The 19,396-nt window shown below is 32.0% G+C and overlaps 1 protein-coding gene and 1 non-coding gene across 2 annotated transcripts in view; both read left to right on the top strand.

Annotated features, from left to right (window-relative positions):
• Positions 1-19,371, top strand: part of LOC119831908 (adenylate cyclase type 10-like) — a 20,548-nt gene extending 1,177 nt beyond the window's left edge. Inside the window, exons 2-35 of the mRNA XM_038355478.1 lie at positions 1,028-1,303; positions 1,625-1,845; positions 1,933-1,999; positions 2,321-2,449; positions 2,697-2,916; positions 3,547-3,740; positions 4,467-4,540; positions 5,072-5,229; positions 5,516-5,651; positions 6,064-6,168; positions 6,481-6,572; positions 6,915-7,065; positions 7,309-7,421; positions 7,994-8,161; positions 8,493-8,682; positions 8,983-9,115; positions 9,571-9,711; positions 10,109-10,255; positions 10,576-10,679; positions 10,953-11,060; positions 11,872-11,994; positions 12,294-12,336; positions 12,696-12,842; positions 13,201-13,313; positions 14,016-14,185; positions 14,490-14,646; positions 14,793-14,927; positions 15,232-15,353; positions 15,641-15,840; positions 16,240-16,405; positions 17,243-17,390; positions 17,544-17,650; positions 17,900-18,038; positions 19,192-19,371. Of these exons, the coding sequence (XP_038211406.1) occupies positions 1,028-1,303; positions 1,625-1,845; positions 1,933-1,999; positions 2,321-2,449; positions 2,697-2,916; positions 3,547-3,740; positions 4,467-4,540; positions 5,072-5,229; positions 5,516-5,651; positions 6,064-6,168; positions 6,481-6,572; positions 6,915-7,065; positions 7,309-7,421; positions 7,994-8,161; positions 8,493-8,682; positions 8,983-9,115; positions 9,571-9,711; positions 10,109-10,255; positions 10,576-10,679; positions 10,953-11,060; positions 11,872-11,994; positions 12,294-12,336; positions 12,696-12,842; positions 13,201-13,313; positions 14,016-14,185; positions 14,490-14,646; positions 14,793-14,927; positions 15,232-15,353; positions 15,641-15,840; positions 16,240-16,405; positions 17,243-17,390; positions 17,544-17,650; positions 17,900-18,038; positions 19,192-19,338 (4,844 nt within the window). The 3' untranslated portion in view covers positions 19,339-19,371. The remainder of the gene's footprint in view (positions 1-1,027; positions 1,304-1,624; positions 1,846-1,932; positions 2,000-2,320; positions 2,450-2,696; positions 2,917-3,546; positions 3,741-4,466; positions 4,541-5,071; positions 5,230-5,515; positions 5,652-6,063; positions 6,169-6,480; positions 6,573-6,914; positions 7,066-7,308; positions 7,422-7,993; positions 8,162-8,492; positions 8,683-8,982; positions 9,116-9,570; positions 9,712-10,108; positions 10,256-10,575; positions 10,680-10,952; positions 11,061-11,871; positions 11,995-12,293; positions 12,337-12,695; positions 12,843-13,200; positions 13,314-14,015; positions 14,186-14,489; positions 14,647-14,792; positions 14,928-15,231; positions 15,354-15,640; positions 15,841-16,239; positions 16,406-17,242; positions 17,391-17,543; positions 17,651-17,899; positions 18,039-19,191) is intronic.
• On the top strand, positions 11,565-11,647 carry Trnal-cag. Its single transcript has one exon. It is a non-coding gene; the product is annotated as a tRNA-Leu (tRNA).
• Positions 19,372-19,396: the final 25 nt, after the last annotated feature.

The following is a 19,396-nucleotide window of genomic DNA, read 5'->3' as shown; positions in this document are numbered from 1 at the left end:
ACAGTCCGATGTTACGAAACGGCCCTTATGTTTATAGATGTTTCTGGTAACTATAATACATACGTATGATTTAGTGTTTCCTTGTTAGGTATAATTTTGTTTCTGTGAAAATTTCAATAAAAAGTAGCCTAAGCCTTATTCCATATCCATCGGCTGTTAGCCAGGGAAGACTGAAAGTTCTGTCAAAATCGTTCCAGCATTTCCAGAGACAAACCAGAACAAAAAGACAGACGGAAAAAAATTTTAAAAATATTTTCTTATTGTATGTACCGACTGTACGTCCAATTTTATAAATTACTATAGATAATATAATCTGTCTTCATATACCTTATTGACTTTATGAGTAAATAATAAATACTAAAATATGGTATTTGTGCCAGCAATGTTGAAGTATTGTATTTAAGCTTTCTTTAAATTAGCGGTCTGGGCACTGGGCAGTAAGCAAAATTTTAATTGGAATCATAAACTAAAGAGAACCTATTTATGAGAGTTCTGTCAAATCATAATATTGTGTGTAGATTTTTTATTGATTTATTATTATATATACGTATGTTATTATAGGTACGTAGGTATATTTAATATATTATGTTGAGAAAATATTGGTGTTCTGCAATTCTGCACAACTCTTTAGACAGTAATTAAAATAGCAAGTGTGCCAAACATGAAAATCTGCTTTATTTTACTAAATAGGGTTTTCTACTACTTACATGAAATGAAATATTCTTTAATGAATTAAAGTCTTAATATTTTTAAGACTTATTATTAATGTTAAACACAAGTTATCATAAATAAGAGTTTCATAATTTATTTTCTCTTATTGCTCACAAACAATTCTTTAAAATTCAGTTTCTGATTTTAGTGGTGATTACGTAATTTTTTTTTGTCTACATTAAATTTAGAAATTAAGAACTAACAATCCTCACTACAACCACAGATAATATAATACTTTACTAGTACTCCAACTAAGATAATCCATATTTATCGAGTTCTATTTCGTTAAATATATTAATAAGCCGTGCATGTATAGGATTTACTGATCTTTGCGAGACTTACACCAAGGCTGGCCAGGGTGGTCCATCACGTTTAACCCAAGTACTAAACTTGTATATCGGGGCCATGGTCCAAGAAATACTCACTCATAAAGGGGACGTTTTGAAATTTTCTGGCGATGCATTTCTTTGTATGTGGAAAAAATCTCCCAAGCTGAATATGCAAGATGTGGTCCATACAGCAATTGATTGCGGATTATTGATACAAAAAAATTACGGACGATATATAACTGATGTTGGCGTGATTTTAAAAGGTTTGATATATCGTTGATGCAAATTCTAATACAATAAATGATATTTGAATATACCGCCTGCGGTCCGGGGTCGATTCCCTATGGTGCCCAACAAAAAAGGAGAGGTTATAAAAAGTAACATCATATGGACTAGCAAAGAACAAAATCTAATAACTTACTTGTTCATAAAAAGAATTAATGAGAACGGCACTTCTCTTAACAAAATATTAAGTGATTATTTTATGGTGCTTACTTAGTTTATTTTTTTGTTGTGTCAGATTATTAAAAAAAAACTAATATGTGGTAGGGAGCTACTGTTTATTATCGTGGTAATCCTTGCAGTAAAAATTGCGATCTCGGCTGGTCTATCCCATTTCTCAATCATCGGTGGGCATGAGCAGTGTCAATCCCACTACGTAATCGTGGGCCAACCTGTTTGGGACGTTAAGATGGCCGAGTATATGAGCACCGCGGGAGATGTCCTTACTTCCGCAAGTGCTTGGATGTATGTAAACGAATCAGAGTATTGTACCCAGCCTTGCGGGGATGGGAGACATACAAAGGCAAGACTAAATTGATTTTGAATTTATAATAGATAACTGTTGAAGCATTTTGTCTTGGTTTCTTGAAATAAGTTACTTTCTTTGTAGGTTTTAGGTGTTGGGGCCACTTGGAAACGAGTACAAAAGTTACATTCGTCCGTTAGTATGAATCCCGGTAGGTTACAACGTATATAGAAACAAGAAATTTCGTTGAACATTTCATTAAAAATGAGAAGAGACTATATTTAATAAGTGATCAACTAACACGATAGATGAACTACCAATGCTAAATCCTTGACAGTAATAATGAATAAATGTTTTCCTATAAAACCGAGCCCGAATATCGTGCACATAAAAATATTGAGTTTAATTAATTCTAAAAAGGACACCATCCTATAAGACTAGGTATAAAGTATATTACATTCTTATAATACCTACAATGTACTTAAATCGTTCTTGGATATTATGTTTAATTAATTATTGCACGTTTCTGTAGATCCGGAGTTAATAAAGCCACCATATTCAGAATATCCTCAAATGGAGGGAAATTCTTTGACCGGAATTAACTACAGAGAGTTTTCACGTAAGAATAGTTTCTACACAATTACTAAAGTTTTACTACCTGGTAAATAGAAATAATTTTGTATTAACTTTATATCGCATCTTATTGAATAACATTGACAAATTAGTCATAATACTATACTATGTCCTGTAGCTAGTCACATTGAGGCATTAGAATATCAATTTATTTCGTGACAAACTTTCATTTCTACTAACCTGTCTACAACGATGTCCCGCGCTTTTACCACGGTCCAATATTTGATAATTTACCATATACTTTTACTGGTTGCAAAATAAGTACTCGATCGCAGTGAGACCAGCTGTCATAACAGCGATGCGAAGTGATTGGTGGGCGGCGCTACGTCGATACATGGTCCCACCGATAATAAGGGCTGTGGACAATGACGAGCCCATGGACTTCCTCACAGAGATACGGCACGTGGTCGTAGTCTTCTTGAACATAATTACACGGACGGTCACTGAGGACGTGCTCATTGAAGTCGTTGATAATGCTTATAAAATTGTTTGTTGGTGAGATCTGTGTGTATTTGAATCTTGAATTGAAATAGGTTAGTAATAGACATAAACTCAAACCGAAAAAAAATATTATTCATGTTAACTTTTACATGTATTTATGAATAGTCATTTTTTCAAAAATTACCACCGATTATATCATTTTCGGTTCTACTGAGAAAAATCCGATACATTTTTAACTATCGTTAAGTTATGTTAGTTTATCTTATCTGTGGCGATACTAACATAACAAATACAAATTTAAATAGAATTTCAATTCATTAGTTACCATTGACCGTTCTGTTTTTGGTTTGAAGATATACATTCCATGCATTTTTATCATTAATAAATCACCAGAATGAAATAATTGAATTAAATTTTCTTACTCATTATTTGCTATGATGCGTAATTGATAACATATGAAGACCTTATTATAAAACAAGCCACTTGGCTATTTTGAGAAGACATTTTATGATCAAAGCAGAAAACGCATGCTAATCAATCACATAATAATTACGATATCTCCATAAATAGAACTTAATATTAAATTAAGTAGGGTTGACTCGATGTTTAGATTGTTAAACTTAACGAAACATTGTAAAATAATAATTAGTAACTAAGAAGAAATGATATAATACATTTAAACAGCGTTACATCGAAAACTGGCGGACTAGTTAACAAAGTGTCGATGTTCGATAAGGACATGATGTTCTTAATGGTTTTCGGATTGCGAGGTCTGAAGCATGAGGACGAGGCGCAAAACGCTTTACTTTGCGCCAACAAACTGAAGGAATATCTTAACGATGTTAATATTACAATCGTCAGCATTGGAGTCACGTCGGGTATTTTCTTAATGAATACTTATAAACTAAAGTAGGGGTCCAACCCTTTGCTCGTGGTCCATATATAACTTATAGCAGTCGGGAATCACGTACAAATTCGAAATTTTTAAAATCGGTCCAATAAGCCTGAGATCACCGTATTTAAACCGACAACAAAACTCGGATATTAATAGTAAAGAAATAGAAATGTTATAGTCTATAGAAAATACTAAGATATAAAAATAATTCAGCGCAACAAACAGCTGAAAATACACATAATGTCCTACACACATAGTTTTCACAAAGTTTTTAGTTAATTTATAACAGCATAACATTACCCTAATACCCCCATCGACTTATTACCCCTCCAAAATTTTAAGACATTAACAAGCAAGTTCATCTGAAAGATGAATTAAAGATATCTTCAAGCTATCCTACTAATATTATAAATGAGAAAGTTTGTAAGGATGTGTGTGTTTGTTGCTCTTTCACGCAAAAGCTACTGAACAGATTGAAATGAAATTTGGCACGTAGACAGCTGGACAACTGGAATAACATATAGGCAACTTTTTATCCCGATATTCCTACGGGATACGCGGATACTTACGCGGGTGAAACCGCTTAGCGCAGCTGGTACTTTATATAGATACCTTACTGTGGTAGTTTTAATTTCGTGTATGTAGAGTGCAAAAATCATAAATATTTAACAAGTGAACTATGGCGAATTAAGGTTTTAGCTATTTGTAGGTTCTACATATTGTGGTGTTGTGGGGCATGTGTTACGACGAGAATATACAGTTATTGGTTCCGCAGTTAATAAGGTAACATAACTCAGCACAAAATCTTTTCAAATCTAGCTTTGTGTCCCGGGGATAACAACAAAATAAAATGTACCTTTTGTCACCCAGGAATAGCGTAGCTTTCTGCTGGTGAAAATAATTTTCAAATCTTTCCAGTAGTTTCGTAGTATATTTATATAATACTAGCTGCACCCGGCAAACGCTGTTTTGCCTTACTCTTATCAATTAGTGGTATGAAAAATAGTTGTTAGCCGATTCTCAGACCTACCCAATATGCTTACCAAATTTCAGAGGAATCGGTCAAGCCGTTTCGGAGGAGTATAGAGACTAACATTGTGACACGAGAATTTTATATATAAGAAAATAAGATATCCATTTTGTAACATTATGGTGTTAGATAAGCGGACAAGATCAATGATAAAAAACATTGGTGATATTGATTTATTGATCAAAATTAGTGTAAATGTAGCTATCATTACATAATGATCTCTTTTTAATCATTCTAATAAACAATTTTCAATGCTTAAAAAACATTGTATTATATTCACATAGGCAGCAAGATTAATGATGGCATATCCCAATAAAGTGACATGTGATAAAGAGACGTTTTTGCGGAGCAAACTCGATCAAAATTTCTTTAAATTGATGGAAGCAAAAATTTTAAAAGGATTTTCCAATCCTGGGCCAATTTATGAATTTAATCGGACTAGGTAAGCAAGTTTAAATTTAATTTTTATAAGCATGATAATAAAGTTAATATTTAAAATTAATGCTTAAGTATAATGCAACTGAAACAGTATACCTACCTATTATCATGTTTGCTAATTGGACTAAAGCCTTAAAGCGATTTCTCTTATACATGTTATTAATTGTCGAAAATTCCTTTATAAGACGTTCATTTTAAATAATTTTTTAAGTCAATTGATTATGTTTGAATCTTTGATTTCGTTTTAATGTGTATCATTTACTCTTTTTCTGCGAACTCAGCTCTAAAAGAATAAGTTATTCACATCCAATTCTGGGGCGTGAAGAAGAACTTCAGGTTTATCAAACAACGCTTATGTCAGCGATTGAACAATACTCAAGGAAATTTACACGATATAGAGATCATAAGTTTGGAGTAGCAATTATTGTGAGTATTCTTAAATAATAAAAAAACAAGTATCCAATCACAAAATGCGTAGTTAAAGTAATGCAAAAGTTATACCGTATTGATCTATGATTGAGCTATATACCTATATTATACCTAGGTACTATTTTTTCGTTCAAAATGAAGTGTTTGACGACTTTTCAATTAGTGACGTGGGTGTAGTAGTAGTAGAAACACGTACTGTCATTTTTAGTTGGTTTATTTAAAAACTATTAAAAATTTGAAAGGTACAGCTGATCAATCCTGCTAATTTCCTTCCGTATCAAGACCCATTTTCATCTAAATCTTATGAGGAAAATAAATGGGGGATCAAAGATGCAAATAAATGTTTTATAAAATTTTAAGGATTTTTGCAGTCGCAAAGTCCTATTTTTGCTTATATGTATGTGTGCAGGGCTCGAGATTGTCCGGCAAAACCCGTTTAATGGTTGAATGTATAAACATCACACCAAAATATATTGAAGTGGATCATATTATATTAACGGAGAAGGATAGTAAGGTACATTTTTATTTACAATTGGCTTTTTAAATGAAAAAAATTGTGCGATAGATGGAAACATTAGTACAGAGAAAAGTATAATTTGTGCTATACTCATACATCAAGTTGATTTTTTTAAACCAGTACCGAAAACGTCCATGCAGTATGGCATTCCAATATTATGTTTTATTCCAACACTCGAATGTTATTTAAATGCTTTTTGATAAGTTTAAAATACGTACATATTTTTTTAAATATCTAACTAGGTGATGCAAGAAGGGTATTTACTATTAAGTATGCACATTGTTAACTAATAAACTTTATTTTAAGGAGCAATTTAAAGTAATCAGACTAATCATGGGTAGACTGTTCAAGGGCATAGGACAGTCTTCCCGCGAAAATCGAGAAAGCAGAATTCGATACACGTAAGAATGGTTTTATAATTGCGTGTTTGTTATATTTTAGACACTTACACGAGTGACTATAAATTTATGGTCATTAATTGATTTGAATTTATACATATGACGTCATAATATGGCAATTACTAGAAACAATTAATTTGAAATATATAGCAAGTAGAAATTAAAGACCTTTTTTTAAAACGGATTTTACATGTGATTTATTAATTATATTATTTATACCGAAATTTTGAACATTTTACAAGAAGCGCAGTCCCGAGCGAGACAGCGAATCTAAGAACCTTCTTGCATTTTTTCTAGATATTATAGAGATATATAGACCATAAAAACCCATCAATATTATTTTAGAGTTGACATGACTTCACTAACACCGTTGGAAATATATGCAGTAAATACTATATTCGACTGCCGCTTTCCCCTTCCGGAGCATTTTGAATACCATGGCGATATCCTAGAGGAATATCAAGTGAAAGTTCTTATGCAAAATATTTTTGAATCGGTTAGTACTTAATACTTATTTACTGTTTGTTATCACAAGTTACTAATTGTAGAATATTTTTTGGGCAGAAGTTTTTTTTTATTTTTTTACCTAAATAGTGAAACAATGAGCTAGCTAACTAGTTTTGAAATTAATTCGGTACCTTGAACTTGATTTTCAAGATTTTTTATGGAAATAAATGTTTTTTTAAAACATTTTTTCGATAAAACGATTTCATTTATTGTTTTTCATCTTACATTAAAGAGTTTTAAAGAGTTTCGAGTTATTGCTATCGGAGAGGCTCAACGTATCGATGACGATTCCTGGAAATTAATCATCTTAATGCTCCAAAATAAAATAATTTTCCTTCTCTTAACGTTAACTGACGAAGACAGTCTTACACGTAAGTTGTAACATTTTATTTATGAATGATAATCGGTTTTGACGGCATTGTACCTACGTTGTACATATATCTAATCGAAATTAGAGAAAAAATATAATGTAGGTTTAAATTCTAATTTATAGTTATACTAGCTGCGGCCCGCGGTTTTACCTGCGTAAGTACGTATCACATAGGAATGTCGGGATAAAAAGTTGCTTATATTTTGTTATTCCAGTTGTTCATCTTATCTACGTACCAAATTTCATTGTAATTAAGTAGTTTTTGCGTGAAAGAGCAACAAACACACACACACATCCTTACAAACTTTCGCAATTATAGTATTAGTAGGAAGTAGGAAGAGTAAAATCCTCATGTAGTACAAACAATACCTACAAACACCTTATATTATAAACACGTATTTTTCAATTGTTTCGTCGAATATCGTATACAAATTTGTGTTCTCAATATCCGCTTCATTATTTTAGAAGTGATATTTATTTATATTGTTTTGTAATATTATATATAACGGATAAGTTTAACTATATTGAAAAAAACAGTCGTAAGAAGAACAAATAGTACAATGCTTGTTCACACGTTTTTTTTAGCGTTTAGCAGCAATTCACTATCAAATCATATGATTGTGAAAGTGCATATAGCGGGCATTGACCGACGCTATCTGTCTGCACTAGCGTGTCAATTGTTGGATGTTCAGGCTGTACCTTCGGAATTGGATAAGTATGTATGATCATGTTCTTTCCCAGTTATACCTCTTTATCTCTCAGTGTTAGAGATGGGTACTCTTATTGGTAGTTTTTAATACGATTTTTTTTTGCTTCACCTGTATGTTGTTATACTATCGGACAGTTCAAACGGACAGATTTAATTGAATCTTTGTGAAATTATCAAGGATCGTTGACAGTGCAGTGATTCAATGAGTTTATTATCGCGATCCTTATCAGGAAAAATTTTCCGTCATTATTTTCCGTTATACTCAATGTCTTTTAGCTAAACAGAACGTATACGGAAGCTGTGAAGCTGGCCCGTAAACTACTAAATATAATTTTAGAGTAATTGAAAGCGCGAGTGACGGTTTACCAGGATGGATACAGAACTTTCTCATATGCCTAGTGCAGAGGGAACAATTAACAATGGTCACTGTACCCAGGTCGCAGGCGTTAGACACAGGAGCACTTATACCACCCTCTACTCTATTAAAGAAGTCTGAAAATAAACAGAGCATCACGTCAGAAAGCTTTGTTAGTATGATGTTGTTTATATGGACTCTATAAGCATTTTTTGAGTTGGCATTTTGAATTAAGGAAATGAATGGAATTGAATACTTATTACCTTTAGGAAATACACTGGAAAGTTTGAGGGAAAAACAATTGTAGACATAGTAATTTTTTCTCATAAAAGGGTTTGGCTGCTACTAGAACTGTGATTCTAACACATTATTGAGTTACTACTTAATACTATGATTACCCCAAAAACTTATATAGGTTAGTAATAGTCCGTGTTTTTTTTCAGACTTTAATTTTTGCCTATTTTTCATATAGCTTTTAGGTAGTAAATATTACAAAAAGAGCGATATAAGCATATCAGATGAACACCAGAATGATATTATCCAAATGGCAGTTTTGTCCAAGTATTACAACTTCGAAGATGTGAAGGTTGACATGAAGATGGATGGTTGGTATAAGTTCTATGGATTTCAACTTGTGATTGAATTTTGTTCCCTTGTCTTCTTCACCATCATCCGCCCATATTTCTTTACACTGTAGGGTCAAGCCGCCTATGGAAGTTGAGGCTATAATCCACCACGCTGACCAAATGGGAGTTGGCAGATGTGTTGTCGAACTTTTGATTCTTGGACATGCCGGTTTCCATACGATGTTTTAAGCGTTTTAAGCAGTGATGATTTGGACAGTGCACAGATAAAACAAAATTATTGATCTGCGCTTTGTATAAATTTACATATTATACAGCCGTTTCACTGACCAATTTTCCTTACGAGCGTGTATATCCGGCAATACTCAGTATCGGTACGGTAGAATTTATAGGTTACTTATATAAGGCTTAAAAACCTACTTAAACCTCCTTAAGCGGAACATGTTAAATTTAAATACATGTAATATTATTTTTAGTGTTAATATTGAAAACATACGATTCATTGACACCATTTGAAAAGATGCTCTTGAAATGTGCGTCCGTTCTCGGCGATACATTTTCCAGAAGAATGCTGATTCATCTAATGCAGTGTGATTCTCAAAGAAAAATTGCTCAAGGTATGTTTCATGTGGCCATCGAATAAAGTATGTGAATACTCATATACATACATTAAATTTAACAAAAATAATGATGTAAGTAGGTTGTTATTAAGATATTTGAGCTTATAACTGTTTACTGCTGCAAAAGAGAAGATATTAGAAAGACGATATTATCAAGTTCAACTGTTTTCTGTTCCTAAAAATATGGTTTGTTTAGGTATACTTACTTAAATTTAAACTCAAACTCAAATATTTATTTATTTAATTAGACTAATTATACAAGCACTTATGTATCGTCATAATATAGTTTTCAGAACGCAGTCTCTATCGAACTTAGTTTTATACTACTTATCTACTACTGCGTTTTGTGGCATTATAGCTTTAAATTTATTTTAATGGAAATTAATGTTTCCAGCCGTTGCAAAATTATTTTCGATAAGGGTGTTAGAATGTGAAGGGGGCGACTTTACACGTGACTATTCGAGAGTGCTGGTCCACTCGGCGCCGATACGAAGAGATGCTTCGCTGCCTTTCTGTTTCTGTATGGGGATTAAACCGCTGCGTATGTTCTTATTTTAAGTGTATTCAGGCAAATAAACTCGAGATATTTCTCATGTGTATGTTATGTGTAGAATAATTTTAAGGTTCTTTGGTTTGGTTAAAAAATTCATACAAAAATAGGCTAAATGAAGTCCTGCGCGGAGCCTTGTCTAGTGTTACTATTTGTATATTTTTATAGTTATTATTATATATTAAACATCTACACGTCAGTTTAATAATTTTGAAATCAAATGCATAATTGTTGAAGTAAAATTTAATATTGTACATAATCATTTTTAGTCTATTGCACTGTACGTATTTTTGGATAACGTATGTTTTCAGCCAATTGTGGGGACTTGCCTTTGTACGCTTTCTGTGGATACATGAAGTTTCGGCACACGCTTTTCCGAACAACTACGTATGACTTGCTCACAGAATGTCAGAAGGTTTGCGCTTATTTAAATGTGTACGAATCTATCTTATTATAAAAATCGAAGAGTTTCTATCGTTAAACGCGCTTACCTCAAGAACTATTTCATTCTAAACGAAATATTACAAAAGTGAAAAAAAAATCTATTCTTTCTAAAATTCATCTTTCTAGACCAGAGGAGTTTTTTAGTTAATTGTCTGTTAAACCATAATTATTCTTCTATGTCTATTTGTTCCCATTGATCCTCATACGATTCAGTTTTTAATACATATTGAATTATTTATTATAGGGCGAAATGCATACACGCGCGCTCTTATATTTAGAGAGATACACAAGAAAATGTGTCACGTGTGGTGCTGGTTGCTTTTCTCAGCTCTTTGGACTTAGGTGTGATGACGTAAGTACGAGTAAGGTTATTGTGAGGTTGTTTTTAATGTCTCCCGAGGAATAGATGTATGAAGGATATGGTGTTTACTCATTTCTACATATATATCACTACATAGTATCAGATAAACTCGCTTTCCGCTGTGTGGGATTTTCTCAATAGATCGGCTGATTCAAATGGAAGGTTTATAATTTATGTTTTTTTTTTTTTATTTTTTTGTTTTCTTACACAGTTAAAATATTAAGAAGGTATCTATAGCAGTGTATCTGTATACCCACTACAGATAATAAAGGTCCTACACCTTTATTATCTGTAGTGTGTATAGCTAACTGCTCATATTCTGAATTTGTTGTACAAAGTCCTTATCGACCCCAAAACTCCTACTTATATAGAATTTGAATGAATAGAATAATATGAATATTATTAAATTAACTGCAGTAGTACTCACTTATAGTAAAATTATTTCGAAATGCAATAGTATGTGACCCAGTGGTAATTTTATACAATCTAGATAAAGTCAGGATGGCCGAGCGGTCTAAGGCGCTGCGTTCAGGTCGCAGTCCACTATGTGGGCGTGGGTTCGAATCCCACTTCTGACATTGTTAGGTATATTTTTTGTACATTTCTAGTCAATAGGATTAAGTTTACTGAAGAAAATTTTAAACTATTGGATTTGATTTCGGTGAAAAATACGATTATGTTACTGTCGAACTAACGCCTAATTATAAAATTGTAGTGTTAAAAATATCCTATAATTTATTATTATGGTATGGTACTTTGTGAATTACATAGTTATAATTTTTCTTAATGGAATTATATGAAGGGTTTAAAGAAAGAGAGCGACGAGCTAAAACTTACTCATGAACAAATTCGAACAATGAATGCTGAAACAAAAATATCAGAGGGAAATATTTATGCGGCTCTGGAAAATATTACCGATATTGGTGTAAGTTTTTGCACTTATTAAAAAAAATGTTGCTTATAATAAAATACATGTGTTTTTTTTAAATAGAGGTCATTTTACTGTAATTAAGTCAATAATACCCTGACTTCTTATTCCCTATTCAATTATCGAAGTTGTTCCATAAAAATTATACTGTGCTGTTTATTTTTCTACTCTAAGTATACAAAATTTTCTATTCAAAATAATACATAGGCAGTAATACAAAAAAATAATAATAATAAGAATTCAACAAAACCCTGTCCAACCGTCTCACTCATAATATTTTTAATTGCACTTTTCAGTCATGTAGTCGTCGAAATTCAGACAAACTCACAGCTTCTGAAGGTAAGTTATAAAATGCGACAAAAATAAAAGCCTAGATAATGTTGGTCAAATTTGGCCGGCCAACGTGTTAACCGACATTTCATTGTCGTCAAAAATTTTCGAACGGTGTAGTATAAATTATTTATTTAAATTTATAGCTTATTTCGTGCTAGTATGTTCAAAAACTATGTGTATACGTGCATAAAAATCTCTGCCTAACATACATGTAGGCAGAGTCTTGCTTCGAACAATTTTTGAGTGTGACAGTTGTTTGTTCTACCTCAGAGCGACGTTCTCAAAAACAAAAGAAGATGATTATAGTTTTTAGACTCATGTTTCTGAGAACGCAATAATTAAAATTTATATTTGCTAATCGACAGCTGATATGAGACGTGTGAGTCGATCGATGCAAAACAGGAAAGACACAAAAATCCCATCATTCTCATCGGTTGATTTGAATTCTTGTGAATGTATGCCTATATTATTGGCGGCGTATTCACAAGCGATTGGCCATTGTCAATGGGCGGGTAATTGTACAATTTTTTATAATCTTCATGAAAAATAAATAATTGTATTTTAATATCTAGTAAGCAGCTTCATAGATTTGAAAGACTTGTTGATAGATTAGGTAAACATATTTATAATTAAAAATATTTATAATATGTTTACCTGGTTACATTTAATAATAAAATGTGTCATTATTTATTTCATTATTGCAGTAGAGAACTTCTATGTATCTAATTTGGTATGTACAAGTGTTATTATAGGCGAAATACAATCCACTTATATTTTATAAAAAACTTTAATTAAACTCTAAATATTTTCTAAAACAATGTTCAGCATCTTTGGATTTCTTTTAATATTTCAATATGTTCTTGTTTCAAGGAGATCATGAGAAATTATTCGATACGTACTTGGAGTACGCAGATTTAAGCATTTTGAACAATAACACTCCCCGAGCTATTCACCTTCTGTCTGAAGTGGAAACTATATTTAAAGTTAGTACTGGCATTATTATATGAACCAATGTCTTGCAGATGATAAGATGCATTGAGGTTTCATTGATAAATGATTTCTTGGATTGGCTCATAATTATTCATCTGTGCTAATTCTAGTTCGTATTGAGGGAAGAGCTGAAAGTTGTAATGGCGTCCTTTGATTGAGTAACCACCTTTTTATATTTATTGCTAGAAGTTATTAATCTGAATTTCATAGCTTTTCTGCTTCTTACCAACAAGATGAACTAACTACCTTATTAATAGCATCTTGTTCAATCTAGCAGTTGTACGTTGTTATCTGGGCCATACATTTTGGCGCCTTTTGATATCATGTGAGTAAAGGCTAGGGCGACTACTCAACTCGCTCTACTTTACAACCAGCAATTGTACTCATGACTTACTGATTACTTCTGTATTCAAACGTTCAAATCCTATGTGCAGTACATTAAACGTAAATATATAAATAAAAAAATCAGTTTCAATACTGCTGAGCCCGAGACATTATGCTGCTACATTTACATTGGGATTGTTTAACATCTAGTTCCTAACTACTACTACTAGTATAGTATTATGTTATCTGTGCTACTACGTATTACTATTTAGTAATCTGTGCTACATTATTTGAATATTCCAATCAACAAACAAGACAAATCATTTACCATCTGACTCCAAAACCATTAAAATTAAATTATCTCACATCAGGGCAATCGTAATTTAAAAGAGACTAGCGCTAAATGGGTATACGATTCCAAATTGGCCCGAATATATTCGCTTCGAGGCGCTTGCCTTCTGGAGTGCGGCGATGTGAAGCAAGCCAGAGAGAATTTGTTTGAAGCTATGAAACTCTTTAGCGACCCATTTCCTGAATCAGCGTGAGGCTTTTGTAATTTCTGTAATGTATCGTAACGAATGTTTGTAATGTTTTCATTTGTTTAGCAATTGCGAAAATCTAGAAAAGGTTTGGATTATATTAGATGTTATTTAACAGAAAAATTATGATATGTTTTACAGTATGGGTACATGTAAGGTTGAAATACAGTTGTGTGACAAATGTACAAAAATCTTGCTTTTTTTAAGAATATTCTTCTAATGAAAAGCCATCATTTATAATGAGGTTCCTACTTAAGATATAAAACTTTGATTTTTAAGGCCGAAGCTTTTTCTATATTATTTCAGAAACTCTATCAAATTACAAAACTGTAAGAAATCATTTAGTCAATTAATGGCTTTATATTTCGCGCCCCAAATGTACATTGCTATTGAAAGCGGACTTGTGGGAGACTTTTACGACAAGATTACTCTAACTCTCAATAGACTATTTAAACTTTTTACGGTAGGTTTATAATATACCTTTTCGACAACGCTTTTCAAAATACTTTCATTAATGATATAACACTTACTTCTTATCTACTTCTATTCAGCACGAGATATAAATGCAGCAAAATACATATAAATTATATGTTAATACTTTTTGGACAGGTGTGTAAAGAAATGTCAAACGCATCGTTAGCAGCTAAATGGTCGTTAAACTATGCATTAAAAACTGACTCCAATTTTCGACTTATGTGCATGAGCTATGGAAACATGATCAGTGTGTATAGACAAATGAAAAAGGTATATTATTTCGTCCTACGAAATGTTTATAATAAATTATAATATACATACTTACTCAAATAAATCTCTTAAGGGCTTTTATATCTATTTGATGCACATGTAGGTATCTGGTATACAACCAGAAGAGTTAAATCCTGAAGACTCTTATATGTATATACCTCTTATTATATATATTAAGTATACTGTATAAAGAAGTGCGCCAAAATGTTTTGGCACACTACTCTATTTATATACTTTTTCTCGTAATTTCAAAAGCAATTTATTCCCTGTTAGGATAATAATTATAGAATATTTTATATAACAGTTTAGACTATGTCATCGATTAGAAACAAAAGCGCGGGAGATGTGTCAACGGAAACGTGGTCGTGTGGACCTCATGGAAGTCTATGCAGTTGGACATCTTTATACAAATATATTTTTGTACAAGTATGTAATCTCAGTCCAATTAATTATATTAATATATTAAAAAGGGATAGATAGCTAACGTATATTTTTTAATGCTTGTTGTTTGTACGGTACAGTGGATTATACATCGAAATAATATTTTGTTCTAAGTCTTCCATGGTCATAAAGGGCCATGTAAAAATGTAAATAATTTAATCTGTATTTCCCCCTTTTTCCCCGTAAAGTATTCACCAAGGAACAAGGAAAGATCTAAGGAATATCAAAAGTTTTTTGTGAATTTAAATAAATATGATATTCGTGACTTATAGTGTACAACGTGGAAATAAAATAATCAGTCTGGAATTTGGTCTTTCCGTAATGCGAATTATGACAAGTCTATCCGACGTGCGCACGCGGGAATCGCTCATTTTCTGGATCCTTGAGCTTCTGCTCACTGAGCTGCGCGTTCAGCAAATGGTGTCGATAATGAAAGAGTTTATTTATTTGAACGAGCATTATGATGTGAGCTGTGAGTAACAACTGGAAGAAACAGAGTACATTTAGTATGAATATGGTAGATAATGTTGCTAGAACTCAAAATGGGAAATACAAATTTTTCTTAAATATTCATATGAGTATATTTTTTATTTACTATGAGAAAATTGTTGACTGGTATTTTCTATCTGCAGTTTTCGTATGATTTAAATAGAAAATATATGCCTTTTTTCGAGCAGCACTAGATTGGTAATATTTACATTTGTTGAAAGAGTAGGTATTTATATTGAAAAAAATCTTAGCTAGTAATGTTTATCTCTCTTCTTTTGAATTTTCGAAAATTATCGTTCTTGAACAACCCGATTATTGTTTTTCTTTGCATTTATTATTATTATTATTATATTAATTATTATATCTAATAAAATATTTTAAGCGGAAGCTTGGTACTACTACTACGCGATGGCTATATACCTGGATACTGGATTTTGCGTTGAATCTTACAGAGCCTGTGAAACATTTTATATGGAGAAAGGCGAGATGTTCCTCAGATCCAAGACTCCGGAGGCCGCATGGAACTTTTTCGCCTGCATGTGGCTTTTGTGAGGAGGCTTCTTACATACTTTACATTTCACATTTGCAGTTATTTTAATACAACTTCATTAATAATTACTAAGTATCACTAATATTAGAATACTAGCTTTTGCCCGCGTTAATTCGGAGTAGTGTAATATATGTTAATATATAAAATTCTCGTGTCACAATGTTAGTCTCTATACTCCTCCGAAACGGCTTGACCGATTCCTCTGAAATTTGGTAAGCATATTGGGTAGGTCTGAGAATCGGCTAACATCTATTTTTCATACCACTAAACGATAAGAGTAAGGCAGAACAGCGTTTGCCGGGTGCAGCTAGTGTTAATATACATATAAACCTTTATCTTGAATCACTCTACCTATGAAAAAAAAAACCTCATCAAAATCCGTTGCGTAATTTTAAAGATTTAAAACATACATCCCTATGTATGTGTGTGTGTGTAAGTCCCTACATAAGTACAGAGAAATCGACTTTGTTTTATACTATATACCAAACATAAACATAGGGTAAACATAGGCAATATACTTCCTAAAGTAATCTCATAAGAGGTTGTGTATCTTCGTCCTTGCTACCCCAAAATAAAACAATTTTCATAATAAATGAGTACCAGGTTTATAATACAATAAGTAAATCGACGAAGTAAGTCTTGCATTTTTCTCTCAATGGGAATATTTTTGCATGAACATTTTTCATAACTCCCTATCTAACCTAACCTAAGCATCTTACCTGTCGTGTCTTGACCTTAATCTAGCCGCATTCTACTCAAGTACCACCTAAGATAAACAGCTCTATCTCAGTTTGGAAAACATATTTTTCTTATCTCAAAAATTCTCATTTTACAGTACAATGAGAGTGGGATTATGGGAAAAGAGCATTATGTGGAATGAGAAAATTGAACAAATCCGACACATTGAAAGCGTAAATCACGAATATTATACCTCACTTATGTTAAGACTTGTAGAGGGTTATTTAATCGATTTAGTGAGAGAGGTAGTTACTCGTATGTTTTTATCCATTATTTCAGTTCAAAGTAGTGTTATCATATAATTTTAAATCAATTTTCGTTTAATTTAAGCTCTTATCACAGATAACATAATACTATACTACATACATATTTAAATATTAACGATGTTTTTTTTACAGTTAAATAACAGAAATATAAAAAATATTATTAACATAGTGAAGTTATTGAAGAATTTATTTGCCGAGTTGGATGTGGCTAGTAAACACATTCCTATTTTTCGTTCAAGGTAGGTATAAAAACAGAATCAATAAGTTATGAACATTTTACCTAATCCACATTCTGGGATTCGATGAGCTTTCATTATGTTGGGCTAATATTGTGCATTTATAAAATGTATACCATATATATAATATTATGCTCCTTAATTTTAGCTCTCTTGTCGAACACCATAATAATTTATTTTACTACTTTGTTGCCTAGGTAACATGTATTACTTAATTAGCCTGCTATAATATGTAATGATTGTTCATTTCAGGTACTACTTATTCAGTGCCTATTATCACTATATAAGGCGAAAGAAACATCGCGCATTTGGTATTTTAAACAAAGCGACCCAATGTGCAAAGAAGTATTCAGATAAATTAATGATTATATGGATCGAACATAACAGGCTTGTAAGTGTGTGATAAGTTTTTAAGTACATATTTATAACTTATTAAAATAATCTATCTATCTATAAGATGTGTTACCGTTTAATTGTGAAATGGCATTCAGTATGATAGGTTAGTTTCGTTTATTTTAAAACTATACAGCGATTATAGGAAACTCCGGAATCGTCGACGGGAGATCTGCACATCGAGGTTTGGGAAAGGTAATTCTAGGTATAAAACATAACTGCAATGTATTCGCATTATAGTCAAACGACAAATGTGTTTAATAACAAGTATATGTTGCGGATCACAATTAATGATCAGTTATAATCCCGCGAGTTTTATTTTGTAATTTAAATTGTTTCGATAGCTGGCAACAAACAACTTGTCCTCTCGTTCGTGGAATCTCAAATTTAAATCATGTTTCATAAATTACGTTAGTCAAAATGTATTATGCAACAGCAATATTGTGGCAGTAATCTTTTGCTTTTTATTAAAATATGCCATATTATATAATACCTACGCCGTATAACGGTAATTTTTAATTATTTATCGTGTGTCAACTTTATTTATAACAAACTGATGGTGTGAATGTAACTGCGTTACAATTTAAATAAATTTACATACTCTTACTAATATTATACTACAATTTATGCTGTTTTTCTATTATGAATGTGTCCGTTTATCAGAAAACCCTCGTGACTTGTTAAATTATTTAGAACTTTAATAGAGTTACTAAACCGAAATGCATACTCATCTATTTTATATTAGAAATTGTTTTTTACGGTGAGATGGCAAAGCAAACCTTACGATGATGCAATTCCATAAAACAGCGATTTATACACGCAAGCTTCAATCAACTGACTTACTCATTTTTGGGGTCTCGGGTCAACGATCCTGAATAAATTGTCCTCCTAATTTTTGCAAACAATTGTAGGTACCAACGTTGCCCTAATGTTTGACCCACGAAGCGCGAACGTATGATTCATTTGAAAGTTAATTATAATTACTGGATCATGAACCTGAGCAAATGCGTGACAGAGATACAATGAGTTCAAATTAATTGATATGTAAATTGCATTAATATACGGCATATCAAATATCCTTTAGCTTTGTGTATTTGATATGAGTTCATTGACTCAACAACTGTAAATTGACTTTCTTTTTATTATTTCAGTATTGGAAGCGTTCGTTAAATCCGAGACTTGAAAATTATTGGGCTGAACATGTTGAATCTGATACTCTTTTGAGCTACAAATCTTTCGACGCAGAAATGGGCAGAAAAATTATTCCATACACATTACCACTACCAAAAATATTCTAAATTTTTATGTTAGTTGCTTTTTCTAACTTAATTAAGGATTCTACTTTTAGGTAGTTAT

The sequence above is a fragment of the Zerene cesonia genome, chromosome 14 (assembly GCF_012273895.1).
Source record: "Zerene cesonia ecotype Mississippi chromosome 14, Zerene_cesonia_1.1, whole genome shotgun sequence".
In the NCBI taxonomy this organism is placed as follows: domain Eukaryota; kingdom Metazoa; phylum Arthropoda; class Insecta; order Lepidoptera; family Pieridae; genus Zerene; species Zerene cesonia.
Note: the sequence above shows the minus strand (reverse complement) of the source record. Positions and strands in the feature narration are given on the sequence as shown.